Here is a 19,958-nt window from a genome sequence, read left to right as displayed (position 1 = left end):
TTTATAATCTATAAATCAACATTAACAACATTAACAAAATATCATCAACAACAAGCGCTATTAAGCACTATTAAGTTCATACATACTCTTCATCCCCATGACTCACACACATTTGTCCAGTTCTTTAAAAGACACAAGTTATATTGCCCGGACAATATAAAGCGACTAACAAATTCAATAAATAATCATCATGAAAATACTATTGAACAACATTAATTAGAAGATGCATTAATTAGAGGCTCTTTTACATGTTTTCACAAAAGGTCTTTGTATGTGAGAGATCTTTTGTTTCCCAATTAAGCTATATAAACTGTAAATTAGTATGTGGGTGCAGGAATGCTAGTTGGCAAATGAATGCCTGCTGCTGTCTGACTTAGTTTGGAATTTTTCCCATGTCCCTGGGTCAGAAATAACATGTGTCCCATTTTAAAAATATGCACAGTCTCCAGCGAAATAACTGTTTGTAATCTCTCCAGAATGCTGTGTTGCACATCATGTCTTGTTGCTTGAACAAGATTTATGCAGTTGGGAAATGTAACACACCTATCCTGCTTTTGGCTACTTATCAGGCTGTTTGTCACCAAATTGCAATTTCCGGAACAAAATATTCTACATTATCATTATCACCCATGTATCACACTACATTTCTGAATACTAGAACAGAAGGGCTTTACAAAGTTTGGCTCACTTTATTAAGACTGAGGGAAGCGGCTGATTTTAGGTGGCTGGTAACATAAATGTCTTGTGTGAGAATATCTTGGTTTGCACAAGACAAGGCAAATAGGAATTGGAGATTTTCTTTGCAGCTTTAATTTGTTTCTGTGGAAACAGTGACATTGACACAGGACTGTTGAACAGTGTGACAGTCTACTCAAGGCTTATTTTATGAAAATCCCCTTTAGGAGTTGTTGATTTTTTTCCCTCAAAGAGGCCTCAGCCATGCCTATATATTTGAGTTTGCAAATTTGTATAGCTGTATTTTTTCCAGACATTTGGATTTGATGAAATCCTTGTCAGGCGTAAATGAATATAGTTCCTTTGAAGTTGGTGGAGTAAAGCTGATTTATACCAGCTAACATGATGAACTACAGTGTAATTCTCTTGTGTGTTCGTAGAATGGCATAGGTACTATGATATCCTTTTTTTAAAAAAAAGCCCTGTATGTACTGAAGGCTGTATTTACAGGAACACAGTTAAACATCTTGGGCAATCTGTATGGATAATTTAGAATTGGTAATTACTTCATGTGGATAGGGATGTGTAGAATATGCCAGCATAATTTCACACTCTCCAATATTTCTCCAATGAAAACAGAATACAATAAGAATAGAATAGAATAGAATAGAATAGAATAGAATAGAATAGAATAGAGCAGCAGTGGCCAACTTCCAAGAGACTGTGATCTGCTCACAGAATTAAAAACTGCCAGTGATCTACCCCCATTTTTAGGGGTTCATTTTTAGAGCTTTTTTTTAAGGAGGACAAAAGACACATTTTTAGAGGGTTTGGGGAGGCATAGGTTGCTTATCTTTTTTGGGGGGGAGGGCTGTAGTGGAAATGCTGAAGACAATTGTATTTCAAGGAGTTAGGTGGCATGTCCCTTTCCCTTTAACATCCCCAGTTTGAGGTCTGCTGGATTCTTGTGTTTCACACACCTGTCGGGAGTTTCTTGGGTTCCTCTGTCTTGCAAGTGCTGGCTGGATGCCCGGCTGCAGGTAGTGGGAGACTCTCAGCCACTCTGTATTAATTCCCTCTCAGGGTCTTGGGCTAATCATAAGTAATGCCAGGTGCACTTGATTACATCAAGGCAGGCTATAAAAGCCATAGGTGGGAGAGGCCCGGAGAACTTCTACCCAGATCAAAGGACCTGATACTGGGAGACCGACGGTCGGGGTCTTTCTCCTGCTGCTCTCCCTGGGGCTCCGGGCAGCTGAAGGGGAGATTGGGTAGCCCCTGTCGGGTGTGTTTTATTTTATGCTTTGCATGTCTGCTGTTTATTTGTTAATAAAACCGTTTTGGTTCCCCTTCCACCTCCTCATTCCTTTTGTCCTGATATCCTTGGAAAGAACTGCTGTATTTGGCAGCACAAGGGTGGCACAACATTTTTGCATTATTTTGGGGTCAAAGAGAAACAGCAACGCATGTAAAGATTCCTGGGGGGAAAGCAGCCTTGGTTTGTAAACTCCATCTTCCGTTCTCCAACAATGGAGGGTGGGGCAGGACGAGGGGCCGGGGCCGGAAGGGGGCCAGACCAAAAACTTGCAAGGATCAACCAGTAGATAGCAATCAACCTGTGGAACACCCCTGGAATACAGTAACAACAATTTTATTATTTATACTCCTCCCATCTGACAGGGTTGCCCCAGCCACTATGGGTAGCTTCCTATATATCTATATCTATATCTATATCTATATCTATATCTATATCTATAGCTATAGCTATAGCTATAGCTATAGCTATAGCTATAGCTATAGCTATCTATATAAACAATAAAACATTAAACATTGAAAACTTCCCTATACAAGGCTGCCTTCAGATGTCTTCTAAAGGTTGTATGGTTATTTATCTCCTTGGCTTCGGGGCCACATAACTCCATACCCTCCTAACATTGGTCCAATTAAAATAGGGACATCTTAAGGAAAAGCGGGACATTCTGGGATCAAGTCAGTAACCAGGATGGCTTCTGTAAATCCAGGACTGCCCCTGGAAAATAGAGGCATTTGGAGGGTCTGTAATTTGTGGCCCACCAAGGTTAGCAGAGCTGACCAGCCAAGTATACTTTGCAAGGTGCTGGACAAGGAAAATCATTATGTGCACTTATTTTTGTAGCACACTACTAATGGATATCCCAGTAAAGAAAATATTTTGAAGAATACATATGCTTAAGGGCCTTTAACATCCTAAATATGTATTTATTTGCATACCAAGTCTTGGGATCAAAGTAAGGGTTTGTTGGTAGAATTATCGCTAATGCCATCCCACATGGAGTATACCATTGTATGTAACAATTTCTTAGCTTTGAAATACTATGACTGACAGTTTATAACCCTCAGGAAAAGACCACAAGCTTTGTTTGGAAGTTTGCTTCAAAGATTTCATGAAATCATAGCTCACTTGCGTGCCCTTTTAGAAATAAAAGCTAATTAACTTCTTGCACAAGCCAATTTGCAGGTACATTGTAAGCACAGGTTAGAATTAAGGAGCAGTAATTGCTTATAATGATGATCAGCATAACTGATGTGATAAATTATGATTAATGAGTAAATTAGCAGTGAATGCTGTAAATGAGTCTGCTATGAAAATTATTTTAAAAAGAAACGAAGGGCAACCAGATCTATCAAGTGAGCTGCATATGTTTAATAGTTTGTCTTGGAGAAAAAATAAAAACTAGGATAATTGATAATGATTTTATGTAATACTGTATGCATGTGACAATCAAACGGTCGTTGTTGCTGTTAACAATATAGGTATTGCTATTATTTACTTACAACACAATAAAAATGCACAAAAATAATAAGGTCTGTCAATATATAGGCATATCAATGACTTTAAAAACACCAGTTATTCACAATTTAAGTTTTATTGATGCCTATCCCTCCTTCATAACGGGACTGATACAATCATGTCTTACTCTGAACCACTAGCTCAGCAAGTGTGTGCCCACAATCTTCTTGGTTCTGTGTGCAGGATATATTTACCTCCACATCTTCCTTCAGAGTGCATTTGTCTGAGGAACAAGAACTGATATTCTAGGATAGGACTAAAAGCATGACCCTCCTCCAAGGGTTATGGACCACGATACCTCAAGGACAGACTCTTCCCATATATGCACCAACCAGACTCTGTGTTCATCAACTGAGGCCCTTATTCATGGTCTTTCTGTTTTAACTATTTGTTTGTGCTTTTATCTTGTATTTTTATCTCGTGACCCACCCTGAGATCTTGTGATGAAGGGCGGTATAGAAATCTAATAAATAAATTAACACGACAAATACAATAGTGTCATGTATGTGAGTAATGCATTAACAGCGCTCACACTTTTCAGTTACCCCTGGGCTGGTTCTAAGTACTTGCGGTGAACTCCTACAGTACCAAACATTACACAGCAACTCACTCTTGCCCTTTGCACAATACACAACTCACTAAATGTGTTTCTGTAGATTGAATGTCTTGCCCTCGGCTGTACTTGAGGGATGATTCCAACAGATTCCCCACGAAAAACGCTTATGTCCCTGTGGAGATGGCAGTACCGAATTGGTGGCGCATGCCCTTCTGCCTTGAACTCTTTATAAAGGCTTGAGGAATGAGATTACCACCCCTCTTTTATTGTCCATTCCGGGTCACCCAACCACTGCCACAGTGTCCTTTCTCTTGGCAGATCAAGATGAGCAGGTGACAGCAAAGGTTGCAAGGTTTTTAGCTGGGGCAATCAGAATAAGATCCACTATTTGACTATTGATTCAAAAACCTAAAATGTATTTTATATGATTGACTTTTTATTTATATTCTTTGTATATTATATCGCTGTTTTATTGCTGTGGCCGATGGCTGATGCAAATAAAGTTTCATTTTTAAAAAAATGTGTTTCTGAATAAAATTATCTGTGGGTTGCCATCTATTAGTCCAAAAACTGGTGCAGTCCATTAGTTAGTATGAAGTGTCAGTTGGAAAGAGGCTAAATCACATGGTGATTCTGCTCTGTGGCCTAGATAGGTCATTGTGTGTCAGTCTCCAACCTTAGTTCTGTATGATGGGAATAGTAATAACCTACCTTTCAGGTTTTTTAAAATAACAATATATGTCATATTGACCAATGTTATATGTTAAATGAATGAATGGATTTAAAAATGCCTTTGTTGTGTGTTTGGTAGTAGACGTGCATATTATGACATCCACAAGTCTGTATTAAATCAGACAAACAAGGACAGTGTTTGCCATTTTCATTGAACTTTACTTGTTCATTATCTCTCCCAGCTGGATGTTCAACCTGGTCAACTCAGGGGCATATGCTGTGTGACTAATTTACTGGAAGCAACTTCTGTCTCGTTTTGTTTGGCAGAATATATTGTATTGGAATTTTCCCACGCAGATATGAAACTTTGCTTAATGAACTATGCCAATGCACTTCGGTGTTCAAAGAAGGTTAAAAATGTGTGCCAATTTTTCAGCTGGTGCTGCTCTCGTGCTAATCAGCAGAATGGTGCTATAGACTGAGTGCCATTAATAGTCTTGGTAGCTGAATGTCCAGAAATTATCACCATTTCCTACCACAATAATCTGTATTCGACATGATTAACAACCTCCATAGATAAGAGAGTGATGCATTAATATGTGAGTTGGAGACTATTGACTTGATAGTAATGTGATAGCTTTTATTAGACCATTCGGTTTGTGAAGGAATGTGCATACCTTAACTTACAAAGAATTCTGACAAGCCAATTTGGAAGGTAGCTTATTCATCCATATACAGTGCTACCTCAGGTTACATTCACTTCAGGTTACAGACGCTTCAGGTTACAGACTCTGCTAACCCAGAAATAGTGCTTCAGGTTAAGAACTTTGCTTCAGGATGAGAACAGAAATCGTGCTCCCGTGGCGTGGCGGCAGCGGGAGGCCCCATTAGCTAAAGTGGTGCTTCCGGTTAAGAACAGTTTCAGGTTAAGAATGGACCTCCAGAACGAATTAAGTACTTAACCCGAGGTACCACTGTATAGACGAAAGAAAATGATAATCTGGCACTATAAACTAGTTGCATTTTCTATCAATAATAGAACATGCAAATGGTTTATTGGCGTTAATGGTAAAAGGAATATGAATAAAGGAAGTTTTACTTTGTCTGCTTCGTCCGTTGTCCTTGGTAATTTATTTTCACCAACAGTTGAATAGCAACATTTAGAAACAAACTAATAAACATTGGGTGATTCTGAACACTAGTTGGGTAACACCTATGAAGGCCAACAGTTTTCAGCAACTCAGTTATCCCTGTAGTTTTTGTTCATTCTTTTTTGCAGTTTTCTTTAAACAGAACGAATATTAATTTGTTAATGGAAGTCTTAGGAACGTGTATGTTTCTAAAGCATGTAGATTCTTGATAGCCACGAAGCCTTTGGACCATTGAGGAAGCTAACCCAGAAGACTTCAAAGGCACTGTACTGGGTTCACTGAACCTTTCACTGCCTGCCTCTCTCTCTCTCTCTCTCTCTCTCTCTCTCTCTCTCTCTCTTGGGGAAAAAAAAGGATTTTGAAAGGCTGACCAGTTCTGCAACAGAAAAGACTGCAGCAGTTGTCTTCAAGGACTCGTCAGCACATACATCTGCATGCCCTAGTTAGATATCAGTGCATCAGTCTTTTTGTCAGAGGGCATATTTGGCCTCAGGGTTAACCAAGAGCTTCAGTTAATTCAGGTTCCGATCACTGGATTTTTTTCCTCAAAGATCTCATTAAATTATTAAACATCTCGGATGATTTCCTGCTCGTAGCCTTCCATGAAACTGTATATTCAAACACAGGAACAAAATACTTTTTAGTGCTCAGAGTAAGGGGGAATGATCCCCCTTCTTGCTATTTCTCAAAGATAATGGATTGTACTGTTTTCTATTTCTTTCTCGCTCCCTCTCCCAGCTTTTGTTTGATTGACAGGGGGTGTCTATCCCTCTCTCCCCGTTTCTTGTACTCTCTATGGTAGCTTATGGGGGGGGTGAGAGAGAGAGACAGCGAGAAGGTGTGATAAATCACATTTTGGAGCCATACCAATGAATAAGCATTTTACCTTTTAATCCTGTATGAAGGTAGGTCTTCGTGAGAGTTTCCATTTGGAACATCAACCTTCTTGGCATATTAGGGGTAAGGAAACAGAAGGCTGCAACAGAGAGCAAAATACATGGGAATTCTAGAGCCACTACTTTTGAGCTGCCCAAGGATTGCCCATCATTTACATTGCAGATAGAATCACATGCATCTGAAACCATCAGGGAAGGCAGTTTTGGCAAGTGGTCTTTATTATGAATTTTCAGGACCTGCTAGATGCAAGCATGCATAATGGCTAGGCCTTAGGTTGTATATCATATGGATTCTACTGCCTCTTACATGCTTTGTTCTGTTCTTCATCTGTAAACACTCTTATCAGTACTTCCACCTTGCCTGCCAGTTTTCTTTTTTCACTATGTTTGGTCAGTCATGGGTGAAACTATTGAGAATTATATTCATTGAACAGTTCTGTTTCAACAGTTCTGGTTGGGCGGCTAGTGACCATAGGGACATATGTGAGCCTCCAACTGCAAGTGATTGCGTCAGACCACTGACAAGAACTATAGGTGGAGGTGAGAGATATGGGTGTGTTCAGTGCCAGATTTATGTATAAGCTAAACAAGCTATATCTTAGTGCCACACTCTCTTGGGGCCCTAATTTTTTTTTAAAGGAAACATAATATTATTATTATTAATATTAATATACTACTTAATTGTATTTCAGTTCAACAATTACTTTGACAAAATACATAATTTGGTATGTGCAAATGGATTTATATACCTATTATGTCCATAAATTACCATGTAGCATATATTCAACACAAAAAGCAGCGACAATTTGTTGTTGACAAAGGACCGCTGGACATATAAAGGGCCCCATTACCTTCAGTAGCTTAGGGCCTCACCAAACCTAAATTTGGCCCTGGTGTGTCAGGGGGTAGAGAATGGCAGTGCAATGCAACTCCTAACAGATACCCTTAAGGAAATGTGGCCCTAGACAGAAAAACATGTCCCTCACTTCAGCAATACATGTTTAAGTGCATACTTATTTTAAAGAGGAAGATATAACCTTTAGGTTTTGTACTCTGTTTATGAACACATATTCTTTTCCTAATAGCTTCTACTGGTGTCTTTGTACAGTACATGCAATAGCATGCAGTAATTTGGATATGAGAAGGCTTTGGTGATTAAAATTGCTCGCTCTACAGTCTATTTTGTACAGAGAAGACATTTGAATTCTTATAAAATTTAAAATGTTACAATGGTGAAATAAATACGTCTTCTTCTTATATATTTGCTCTTTTCCTTGTTAATATAGATATGTGTTAAAATCTCTTAGGGGCAGCTTAACACTGCTGGATAGCTTAGTCGGTAGAGCATGAGACTTTAATTTCAGGGTCTTGTGCTGGAGCCCCAAGTTGGGCAAAAGATTCCGCATTGCAGGTGGTTGGACGAGATGGTCTCGTGGTCCCTTCGAGCTCTAGATGTCTGTGGTTCTATGTAAGGATTCCTGCATAGAAGAAACTCAAGTGTAGGAATGCTTTACATCTGTAAAAATCATACGGTGTGCTGATTTTACATTTGTGTAAATTTCCAACTATACAGGCACAATTGGACACAGTATCCTACTTCATGTGCATTAAGGAAGGGGAACCCATGGTCCTATAAGTGTTGTTAGAGTCGGTCTCCCTTTTGGTATGGCTAAAGGGAGGGTTTGTGGTCAGGGTTAATGGGAGATGTAGTCCAACAACATCTGCAGGACACCCGGTTCCCACCCCAATGTACACTGTATATGAGATGATCACATGCAGTGATCTGCATGCACACAGCATGCACACATTAATTCCTACCTGGCAGTGCCTTCTGTGCTGGAATATTTTAATGTATCCAGATACATGCCAGCTTTAATTTCCCTTGCTTTAAGGGTTAATACTGTTTTTAGAGAAACAACAGATTTCTATTTTAGTTCTTTTGACAGCTTGACACGCTCTTTTGGATATCTCTTGCTTAGATTTATTTTGCTGTTTTTTCTTTTTCTTTTTTAGCACCACCAAAGTTTACAAGAACACCCGTTGACCAGATAGGAGTCTCTGGGGGAGTCGCATCATTCATCTGCCAAGCTACGGGAGACCCGAGACCTAAGATTGTCTGGAACAAAAAGGGCAAGAAAGTCAGCAATCAGAGATTTGAGGTATTAGGTCCATTGTTCTGTTCCTCTGAAAAACATTTACTTTAATACCGCCTGATTATTCCCTATTTCTTTTGAACAGTTACCATATTAGAACTGCGGCATTGATGCTTACATTGGTGTACCGGAAGAAAACAAAAACAACCTCCCCACACACATTTTTGGATCTCTCCCTAAAGAGAAATTCCAGTTCAGTTTATAACAGTTCTCCACATAACCTCTGACCAGACTGAGAGTGAGATGTGCTATGAATTTATTTATTTTTTAATCCCTACTCTGCATTCTTCTTTTGTATTCCGCTTGCTTGGGTTGGCTATGCTGTGCTTCTCAATGACCTGTGCGGTGGAAGGCAGAAATCCAGTTCCCAATGTCATCTGTGGTGGATTTTGCTGAAGAGTTAGAAGTATGATTTTGGGAAAACACTGGAAAAAAATATTCAAGTCAGGTTAAGAACTCAGAAGGGTAGTGGATAATGTAATGGGTTTATGAACAGCAGTGGGAATCAGCATCACAGAAGCAATAAAATCACAATGTTAGTAATAGTGTGCCAATTTGGGGATGGCAATGTGGTTCTCTTCTGCAGTCTTACCTTTTTTTTCCCCATGCATGGTACACTGTGCCCCAAAGCCCCTTGCTGCTGCTGATCCCCTTCCATCGTATGCAAGATGGCACGTCTGCATGTACGCCAATGGCCTGTATATTGGTCCGGCATACTCAGATTTTATGTTTTGCATCAGTATTTGGGAAGTTCTTTGTTGTTTACAGGTTGGTGGGAGGAAATGAATACTCAAGCAATCATGTGGACAAAAGCAATCATAAATCATAAATAGAAGCATGGTAGATAGTAGGTTATAGCATCTTAAGAACATAGTGAGATCCTGCTGAGATCAGGTGACTGGCCTATTTAGTCCAGCATCTTGCTCCTGTTGTTTCCACCAACCAGAATTCAGAAGTATACTGCCTCTGCCATTAAGAGGAGGACCATTTTCATTATTGGTAGTCATTGATTGCCTTATCTTCTATGAGTTTTCGAATCCTTTTATCCTCTCTAAGCCATCAAAGTTGGTGGCCATCATGGCCTCTTGTGGGGTTGAATCATATTGTTTAAATTATATGATATGGTTTATCATATTCCTGGTCAATATGGCAGCCTAATGCTGCATAAGAAACAAGTGAGGGATTATTGAATTATTGCTCCACATTGCTATAATTCTCTGCTTCCCTTTCTTCTCCCTCTTTGCTGACTTTAATGACGTCATCCCAAAGGAAGCTCTTGCTGCAAATTTTCTTACATACATTGCTGAGAGCCACTTATTTCGCTCTCCTTGCACCCAAGCTTTAGATTCATGTGTAAATAACAAGTTTGGGTTTTAGTCCTGATTATTATTACTTTAAAGGAACAGAAAATACCTTTCTTTCTTTCTTTCTTTCTTTCTTTCTTTCTTTCTTTCTTTTTTTAATTTTTTTTTATGGACGTGTATATGATATATCTGAATAAGTATTCTCCACTGCGTTTCTTCTTAAGTGTTTCTTTTAATCAGTTTCCCGAGATGAAAAAGAACTGAACCCCAACATTGACAGCTGTGTGAAAGCTAGATGTTATCTGCTTCACACATTTTAATACTTGTTTGTTGTTGTTACTGATACTTGTGTTGTTGGAACTTCTGTAAGCAAACCAGGTTAGGAACAAATATGTTTGCTATATCATTTTAGTTTGCATTCATAACTGCTTTGGGCCAGTGTGTGTGGCAAAGAACTGCAGTTGGCCTTCAGCCCTTCCCACTCCTCTGTTCATAGACATGATGAATGTTCTATATACATGTTAACCTCGAATAATAATCTGGAGTTTTCCCTGGTTGTTACAAGGCTCAAATGGTATAGAATTGTTGAGGCAAAGTACATAAACTTATGTGTTGTTGGTTTTGGGAGTCCCATCATTCCTGGTAACTAAAGGTTCTGGCTGGGGCTAATAGAAGTTGTAGTTGTGGTCCATCAACAGATGGAGGACATCACACTGACTACCTTGGATACGTGTGCTTCACAATATCAACAGATTCAGAATGTGGTAATACATATTCAATAGGAGTGGTTAAGCAAGAACTTAATTACTCACTTCTGTGTCAGGAGTCCTACTCACACCAACCAAATTGTTGGGTTCCAGAGCTTGTTGGAGCAAATTGCATGTTTGGAGCTCTCCAAGGTGCTGTAATTGCAGTATGGTCCTGCCAGCCTTACTAAGCATTTGTTGTGCCCTGGGCAGCATATAATGCTTTATTATATCGCAGCATATAATGCTTTATTAGTCCTAGCTGATATATAGCACAACATTAGTCTAGGAAAATATAGATCTAGAAGTATAACTCTGCAAAATATTTAAGTTTGTTTATATTGCTTTTGCTATGTTTTTATTGCAACCCCAACGCAGAATAAGAGGAGTAAGGTGAAGAAGAGGTTTCTCTCCATCCTTACCTCCCATCTTGCAACCCACAATCTACCTATGCTTCCTTGCCTATTCCAGAAAATATCTGAACATTTTAGCTGCTTTCTGTGGGAGGCTGCATGTTCCCCAAGATTAATTCACAGACACCACAGACATATAAACTATGCAGGGATTGTGTGAAACAGGGAACTAGACAAGCATTATATGAAGAAGTGAAGTGTACATGATCTGTGACTCAAACTCTTTCCTTCCCATGATCCTTTAAGTATTGAAGTGCCTCTTGTATTAGGCTTCAGTGGCTGTTCAATTTCTGATTTCCAATTTTTACAAATGCAGATCAAAGTCTAGGGAAGAATGCATTTTTTCCCCAGTAAGCTGAAACGTATATGAAAGGCTAAAAAAGAGATCATCCATTATTTATTACCCCAGGAGAGCTTAAATTGACTCTTTTGAACAGGCTTTTAGCACACATTTGTTTAAGTTTGGATGGATTCCCCTTCCATCTTGAGTGAATTTCAGGGCAGGGGCAAACTTGCCATTTATCCTAGTTTTCTAGAAGTTAGGAACAGGGAATATGGCTCTATCTGTGTTTGTTTAAAAGGTGGCAAGAGAAGCCAGCAAATTCCCTGAAATCTCCATGGAGTTAAACTATCCTTATTCAACCACTGCAGTTGCAGCCCTGCGTATGGGGGTAGTAAGGGGATTCCTGCTTCCCATGCAAATTTCAACAGGTGTTAGTGAACCGAGCTAAGTTCATGGTCCTTATATTAATTTTTAAAACCCTGAATGCCTTAGGTCTAGGATGCCTTAGGGACCACCTTGGCTCTTATATCCCAGCTCAGTCACTGAGATCATTGGTTGGAGCATTGCTGGTTGTCTCCTGAGTTGGTGAGCACATTTGACTTCAACATAAAACCAAGCTTTCAGTGTTAGCTCGCTCCCATTGCAAACGCTTCCAGTAGAGCATTGGATACAGGCACTTTCTGTATGGACTTAAAAGCATTTGCTGAAGCCTCTCTTTTTTTCCACCAGGCTTATGCAGAAAATTAAGAAAACATGCTACTTAATAGATACCTGGTGATCTCTGTGTTGTTTTGCGTTGTTCTTACTACATTTTACTTTTTCTAAACTTCTTTGACTTTTTAATGAAATTGAAGTATACAGTTATTTTACAAACAAACTAAACAAGCACTTTTAAAAGCACTGGACAATTACTGCATGGCCAATAAGGTTGAGGTCATGAAAGAACTTGTTGATGTGGTCTTAGCTGAGCATTTGTTTCCCAGATTCAACTTTTCATCTGCCATGTGGTTGTAGTCAGTCACAGACCCAAAATACACCAGCATGCTCACAGTTTCACACCCTTTCAGTGTCCCTGGGTGAGGGTGAACTGTAAAGGCATCCATTAATTCCTGCTTACCATTTTAAACATGAAATATATGTCTTCTGAGTGCTGGAGGCCTGGAATAGACCGTAGAGCCACAAAAACAAACTCTCTGGGGAAGATGGCTGAGCTGGCCTTGGAGGTTGTGCTTTTTTTGCATTATAGCTGCCAGCCAACCCCATATGCATGTGAGTGATGCAGATATTTTTTTGCTGCAGTACCCTGCAGTCATTTGGTCATGGTAACTATGCATGCCATGGCCGTGGCTAGGTGATCTTCACATGGCTCACATCACTGCTCATTTATGTTGCTTTTCAAATTAATGACAATTTGGCCAGCCCACCACTAGAGAGTTTTATATTGAGTTAAAATTTGAGAACTGCATTATCTTTTACATTTTAGCCCCCTTACTTAGGGCCAAGAAATATGAATGACTCTTAATCTGCTCCTTTCCACTCGTATGAAATCAATCATTGATATCCATGTTAGAAGAATTTAGACTAGTGAGATTATGTATTAAATACCCAGGCTTAGTGGAGAGGCAGGTATTTGTAACAACACCTGTGACAGCTCCTGTTTCCTTCAATAGGTAATAGAGTTTGATGATGGATCTGGATCCGTTCTCAGAATACAACCGCTACGGACTCCACGAGATGAAGCTATTTATGAATGTGTTGCTTCCAACAGTGTTGGAGAAATAAGTGTGTCCACAAGACTCACTGTGTTACGTGGTAAGTGGCTTCCATATATTTATTATTTTAAATATATTTGTTTGCTTTTGTTTTTTTACAGATTGTAGGGAAATGTTTTACAGAGTTACAGTATTTATACTTGAAAATGGAAAAACCCTGATGTGTTTTTCACCTAGAAATTGTTCTCTTTCAGACTGAGTTGACATAATGATTACATCACAATCAGTTGTGCCCTGTGCAGTTGCGTGTAGTGAGTGCAGTTGGTGATATCTTCCTTCCCAGTGCCTGGGATTTGTCCCTACAATAGCTGTTTATCTCTTCTGTTTTATGGTGGACAGGTTGCTTTGTGTAATCTGGAGAGAAGCTATATTTGATGTACATTCGGTTGCTACTTTCATTTGATGTACTTTCGGTTGCTATTAATGTATAAATTGTTCTTTCTTCTCTCAGAAGAAATACTGAAGTTCAGACATAAAAAATAGGAGAATTTAAAACGAAGAAGGGAGCTATAGCTAAATTCACTCAACGGTTTTTGGATGAATTGGGTTTTCAAAGTGCTGCCCTTGGCATTTTATGCTGTGTGATAGGCATTTATATCAAAGGTAACCTAAGCAAGTTGACACTGACCTTGGCAAAACTATAGAAACAGAATTTATTTACATAATGATGAGCTGTAGGTAGTTAAGCACTTTGGTGAACACAAACAATCTTTCTTTCAGCAATAGGAATGCTTGTCATCTTGTTCTGACTCTTTGTATTTCTTGGTCAATCAGAGCTATCAAGGATGACTTTGAAATAACATTTTGTGCTCCGACCATATACTGTATGTGTTTTGCTTCATGATTCACAGGTGTCACTTATGTGAATCCACTAGTGACAGCTTCCTTGTGGTAAATGCCAGAAATCAGAGGGCCTTTTATATCTGATTTCCAGCCTTTTGAAATAAGGATATATATGTTGTTACCTGTGTGTCCATCTGACATAGTAGATACTCAGTGATAACCTAGGAAGAATACATGGGGGGGGGGTTGGTTCCCTCCTCCTTTCAATTTAGAAACAGATTTGGTTATATAGGTATTTATATTTCCTTTCCCTTGAAGTATGAATGGCTAATTTGCTCTTCATCACTATGAGACATTGTCCAAGCTGTGTATAAACACATAGTTCCCTACTTCTGCCTTTTTGCCATGGTTCATACTTGTGATGGAAATGAACTCTGACATCTTCCACATGCTCTGTGTAGGTTGGGCAATGAGGATTGAAAGTGGAAATCAACGCAACACAAGGAACAATAGAGAGAGCACTTTAAGGTTCCTGGTTTTTCCTATACAGCCATATGGTGACTCATATGACCCATATGGTGTCAGGTGTGGATCAGGTGACTGTGCTTTGGGAGAAAAAGCATTTGACGACAAACCGTACGATCTTTGCTGGGCTGATTTGGTTCACAGACTGGGGTGTTCCCCACTGCTGTTTTAGATCCCTGGAAACTTTGAAAATCATATTGTTCATTTGTTTGTTTTTGCTGTTTTGAGATTAATAGTTTTGATTAGGTGTTGTTGCTGACTTGTTTATGCTTTCACCCTGTGCAGAAGAATATAGTGAGATAATTTTAACAGTCCATACGACAGCTCTGTATTGTCATTTGCTTTGCACAAGTAGTGAACATTTATACTAAACAGCTCTCAAAAGTGTCTCCATAGGTGAAGTAAGAATATAGGGTACTCTCTGCCCCACTTCTAACTAATCATGATAAACAACAATATATTTGTTGTGCTAGCCACTGGCCTTGACAACTGTAAAATAAAGTTCTAATATAAAGTTTCTAATACATAAACAAGTACCGTAAATAAAGATAACTAATAAGATAAAATACAGTACAACTCATCTATGTCTCCATGATATATTCTCAGTTGCCATCTTCCGACTTGGATGTGTATTTCTAATTACGTATGAAATAACAGATACGGTAGTCTGCCTGAACAGAGAGTAGGGGGAGCTGGACTGTTGTTGCACTTGTGTGGGGCAGACTGCATTTGCCAAATTTCCAGAGGCTAACCAAGAATACCATCTAAACACATGATTTGGGTGCCTGTAACCATCTGAATAACAGAAGTTTCATTATTCTCCTGCAATGCATCATTTGTCAGTTGCTGATCTGATGAGCCAGATGCCTGAAAATAACTTGGACAGAAAATGGGAACACAACAAAAAGGGTGTTTTCATTTTTGTAAAAGCAGATGTCTATCTCAAAAGCAGAACACACACTGGCTGTGTTTACATATCACAGTAAACAATAGCTAATAGTTCATTGTGAATTTGCAGTTGGCTCCCATTATGCTCCTAATCTAGTGTGAGTGGAAGCAACAAACCATGGTACCTGCCTTGGCATTATGTCTGTACCGGGGATTTTGGTTTGTTTCACTCCAAGGAAAACATGGTGTGAAACCAAGGTTTGTATTTGATTTCCTGGCTGTGGTTGAGTAACGCAAACCACTATCCTGAATTGAGATCTATGGCTAATTAAGCATCATGCTTTGGTGCTCCCATTTGTGCTAGAGGAGGTGGGAAGTCAGAGCTAATTCTGTATTCCCATTACAGCATTACATACGGTTTACTATGACTTGCAAGCACAGCCACACACAAAACAAAAAGCATGTGAAGAGGGACTGGGTGGGGGATGGGAAAAGGCTTTAACACCCCCCAAGTGACAAATAATTATACCAGCAACTGTGTAGTACTTTGTGACCATAATTAGATTGTTCATTATGATAACATTTTATTAATACCCCATTTTTGAAGATGAACATTCTTTTCCCTGCTGTGAAAATGGTACTTATTGCTGCTTTTATTATAAAGTGTTTCTGCTGGAGAGCTCTGCAAGGAACATTAAAGAACAAAGCATAACTTCTTGACAGTTAGTCAAACAGTAGTCTTCCCCCCTCTTAAAAATGAATGATTGAAATAAAAACAACTGGTCAATCATAACAATTATGGTAAAGTGTGGATTACTTGATTTTTTTTATTTAAAAAAAGTAATCGTAATAAGGGACTAGAAATAAATGCATCATTATGAACTAGTTCTGTGGGCATAAAGATTTGTACAGAGAAATTTCTCTCCCAAACAGCATATAATTAGAAATGATTAATGAGTTGTCAGTTTTGTTAGGCTTGAGAGAAAATATGGAACTTTCTAGGGAATGAGATAAAGGAAGCTCATAAATGTAGGCATGGAAATTCCCAAATCTGCAAAACACACTTTGCTCACTGTTGCTCAGTTTTTGAATCACTGTGGATCAAATATGTACTCTAAATTCAGTAGTGGGATACTCACTGGAGTAGTATCTACCATGGGGTGCCAAATGGGATTGTATTCAGAAGAACATTCCAGGCTGTGTAGTGGAGGGACTAGGAGAAAGTGTAATGGAACTAATAATTCTCACAAATGTGCCATTACCCAGAAAATATTATTATCCTTGCAAAATTAATTCTACAACAAAGCAGAACAGAGTCAAATGCACCTTCCTGTGTGAGGACTCCTCACGTCTCTTATTGCTGCTAATTGTGCCTCTGCAATGCATATAAAAAGGTAAAGGTAAAGGACCCCTGACAATTAAGTCCAGTCGCAAACGACTATGGGATTGCAGCACTCATCTCGCTTTACTGGCCGAGGGAGCCGATGTTTGTCCGCAGACAGTTTTTCCAGGAAGCTATCTAAATAAATGTTGGTACAGGCATCCCCCCAACTCATGTGAGGTTTACATTCTGGGCCCCCGCACACATAAGTGAAATCATGTAAAGTGAGGAGGACCCTTTAAATGCCCTCTCCATCATTCTCTCTTCAAACCAAAAATACTGTATCTCAAAAAAACCCCAGAATTCAAGCTCTGGGGCCAGCAAAAGGACACATGGGAAGGTGGCTGCTGCTGCTGTGCTACCCCACACATCAGCTGTTAGGCGGGGATGCTGAGCAGCCTAAACAAAGCCCTGCTGTTCCTCAAGTCTCTTTGAGGCTTCCTCCACCCTCACTGACATCCTCTTTGGGCTCTGAGGAGGTTCTCCTCATGAGCCACAAGGACTCTCCACTTCTCTCTCACCATTTCTGGGTTTGGATTGAATTATTTAATTATTTCCTGGCACCGCACATGTACTCAGCTGTGGGCGAGTAGAAGATGCCTAAGTGGGGAGAAAATTAAGGGACAAAGTCAATGGAAATACGTGGCTGAGGGATTCTTGATGACCCCTTTGAAGACCAAGCAATTTCTTTTCGTTGCACAATATGATATACCATTTTAGTGTACATCGTGTACAGATCTGGTGTACAATTATGTCATTATCGTGATATACAAAGTAGTCTTCATGTGAAAATTAGGAGTGCGATCTCTATATAGATTTAAAAGAAAGAAAAACAAAGAAAGAACGCTGGCCTTGTTTGCTGGTCTCTAGAAGAGTTAGTAGTTTTGACATCACCTTGCCAACAAAGGTCCATCTAGTAAAAGCTATGGTTTTCCCAGTAGTGATGTATGGAAATGAAAGCTGGACCATAAAGAAGGCCGAAGAATTGATGCTTTTGAATTATGGTGCTGGAGGAGACTCTTGAGAGTCCCATGGACTGCAAGAAGATCAAACCTATCCATTCTTAAGGAAATCAGCCCTGAGTGCTCACTGGAAGGACAGATCCTGAAGCGGAGGCTCCAATACTTTGGCCACCTCATGAGAAGAGAAGACTCCCTGGAAAAGACCCTGATGTTGTAAAAGATGGAGGGCACAAGGAGAAGGGGACGATAGAGGACAAGATGGTTGGATGGTGTTCTCGAAGCTACCAGCATGAGTTTGACCAAACTGCAGGAGGCAGTGGAAGACAGAAGTGCCTGGCGTGCTCTGGTCCATGGGGTCACGAAGAGTTGGACACGACTAAACGAATAAACAATGACAAACACGTGTATGAGTGTGTTTTGCAATGTCTGTTGTTTCCCCAGTTTTCTCTGATTTTATTTAGCTTGCACTAGAATACGGTCCCAAATGACTCCATGCCTCATCAGAGTTATTACTATGCAAACAGAATAAATAACACGGAGCAGGAAAACAGCTGAACAGCAAGTCATTTGGAGAGCACCCAAGTTGCAAGCGGAAGAACTGGAGTCTTCTGGTGTCAGTGAGCTTATATGTGGGGATGAATTTGTGCGACCCACTGGCAATTTGTGTATAGGGTGAATAACGTGAAAAGCATTAAGAAGGCTCGTCTCTATTATTGATATTTAACTCCTTGAAAATACGTCTCTATTTAACTCCTTGAAAAGACTAGGAAGAATAGAGCAAGAGCATAACGCTAGCTTCAAAACTGCAACAACTCTTGGCTTGGCAAGAAGTAGGATGCAAGTGGAAACTGTCCTTTCAATGCAAGCTTTATTCCAATACGGAATGGATAGTGAAGCTGAGTTAAAGCGAGATCATTCTATGTTATGGTCCTGTGGTGTAGTAAGTCTCTGTTTCAGTCTGCATACAATAAATTGGATCTCTCTCACTCTCATACACATGCACACTCACACGGTCACTCCTGTAATGTCTATTTTGTGTATGTTTGCATGTATGCTTTTTGTGTGGCATTGGGAATGGGTCTGCAGGGTCAGTGAATCTGAAGAGCTAAATTGTGCAACATAGCAACATAGTATGGTAACGGAGACTCCTTGCAACATCCAGCAGCCCTGCTCTTTCCTTTGTTTGAATCATGGAGACGTTTTAGCAGCAACAAGAGTACAGCCAGAGGCAAGACTGTGTGGAGGTAGCATGGCTGCATCCCATGGCATGAAAAGTGTGTTGCAGTTCTGACCAAGGGCTTGTTCCTCTTCTGCTGCAATAGATGTGAAACCGGTGTGCAGCTCCACAACTACATTTCTGAGCCTGAAAAACAGAAAAGCCACCCTGAGCTCCCTTTAGGAGGAAGGTAATATTAATAATAATAATAATAATAATAATAATAATAATAATAATAATAATAAACAACTGGGTTGTTTCAATGCACTTTACACTAAGCACTTTTATTCACCTCATAGGAGTTTGATAATGGATAAAAAGAGAACTGTATAAACCTTGAAAAAGTGACTGCAGAATTCAGTTCCTAAATATTCAATTTCTAAAGTTCTAAAAGGCATTCATACACTAGATCAGCCTGCTGGTTTATCAAGCACACCATTATGATGACAGAAAGTTTGTTGAAATGAAAAGTGTGTTTGCTTTAGAGTACTGAAGTGTCCGCAAAATTAAATGCATATGAATGTCAGAACAACTCATCATGAGAGCAATAACATTTCCAAACACATCCAGTAAAGTTAGGAAAATACTTTCCCAACAAAGTATATGTTTGATTTATATATATATCCCCTCTTACTTTCCCCCTTCCTCTTCGTGATTCCACAGATATGAGGGTATCTACCCAAGGCCAAAAATCATAGAATCATAGAATCATAGAGTTGGAAGAGACCACAAGGGCCATCGAGTCCAACCCC

General features: G+C 39.5%; 1 protein-coding gene across 28 annotated transcripts in view; it reads left to right on the top strand.

The window, feature by feature from the left end:
• PTPRD (protein tyrosine phosphatase receptor type D) overlaps positions 1–19,958 on the top strand; it is a 1,185,728-nt gene that overhangs the window by 917,674 nt on the left and 248,096 nt on the right. For all 28 annotated transcript variants that reach the window (XM_081176033.1, XM_081176022.1, XM_081176026.1 and 25 more), the window contains 2 exons: positions 8,794–8,939; positions 13,350–13,491. In XM_081176033.1, coding sequence (XP_081032159.1) covers positions 8,794–8,939; positions 13,350–13,491 — 288 coding nt within the window. The remainder of the gene's footprint in view (positions 1–8,793; positions 8,940–13,349; positions 13,492–19,958) is intronic.

This window comes from Podarcis bocagei (assembly GCF_964188305.1).
Source record: "Podarcis bocagei genome assembly, chromosome: 17".
NCBI lineage: Eukaryota > Metazoa > Chordata > Lepidosauria > Squamata > Lacertidae > Podarcis > Podarcis bocagei.
The sequence above is the reverse complement of the archived record's forward strand: the minus strand, read 5'-3'. Positions and strand labels throughout refer to the sequence as shown.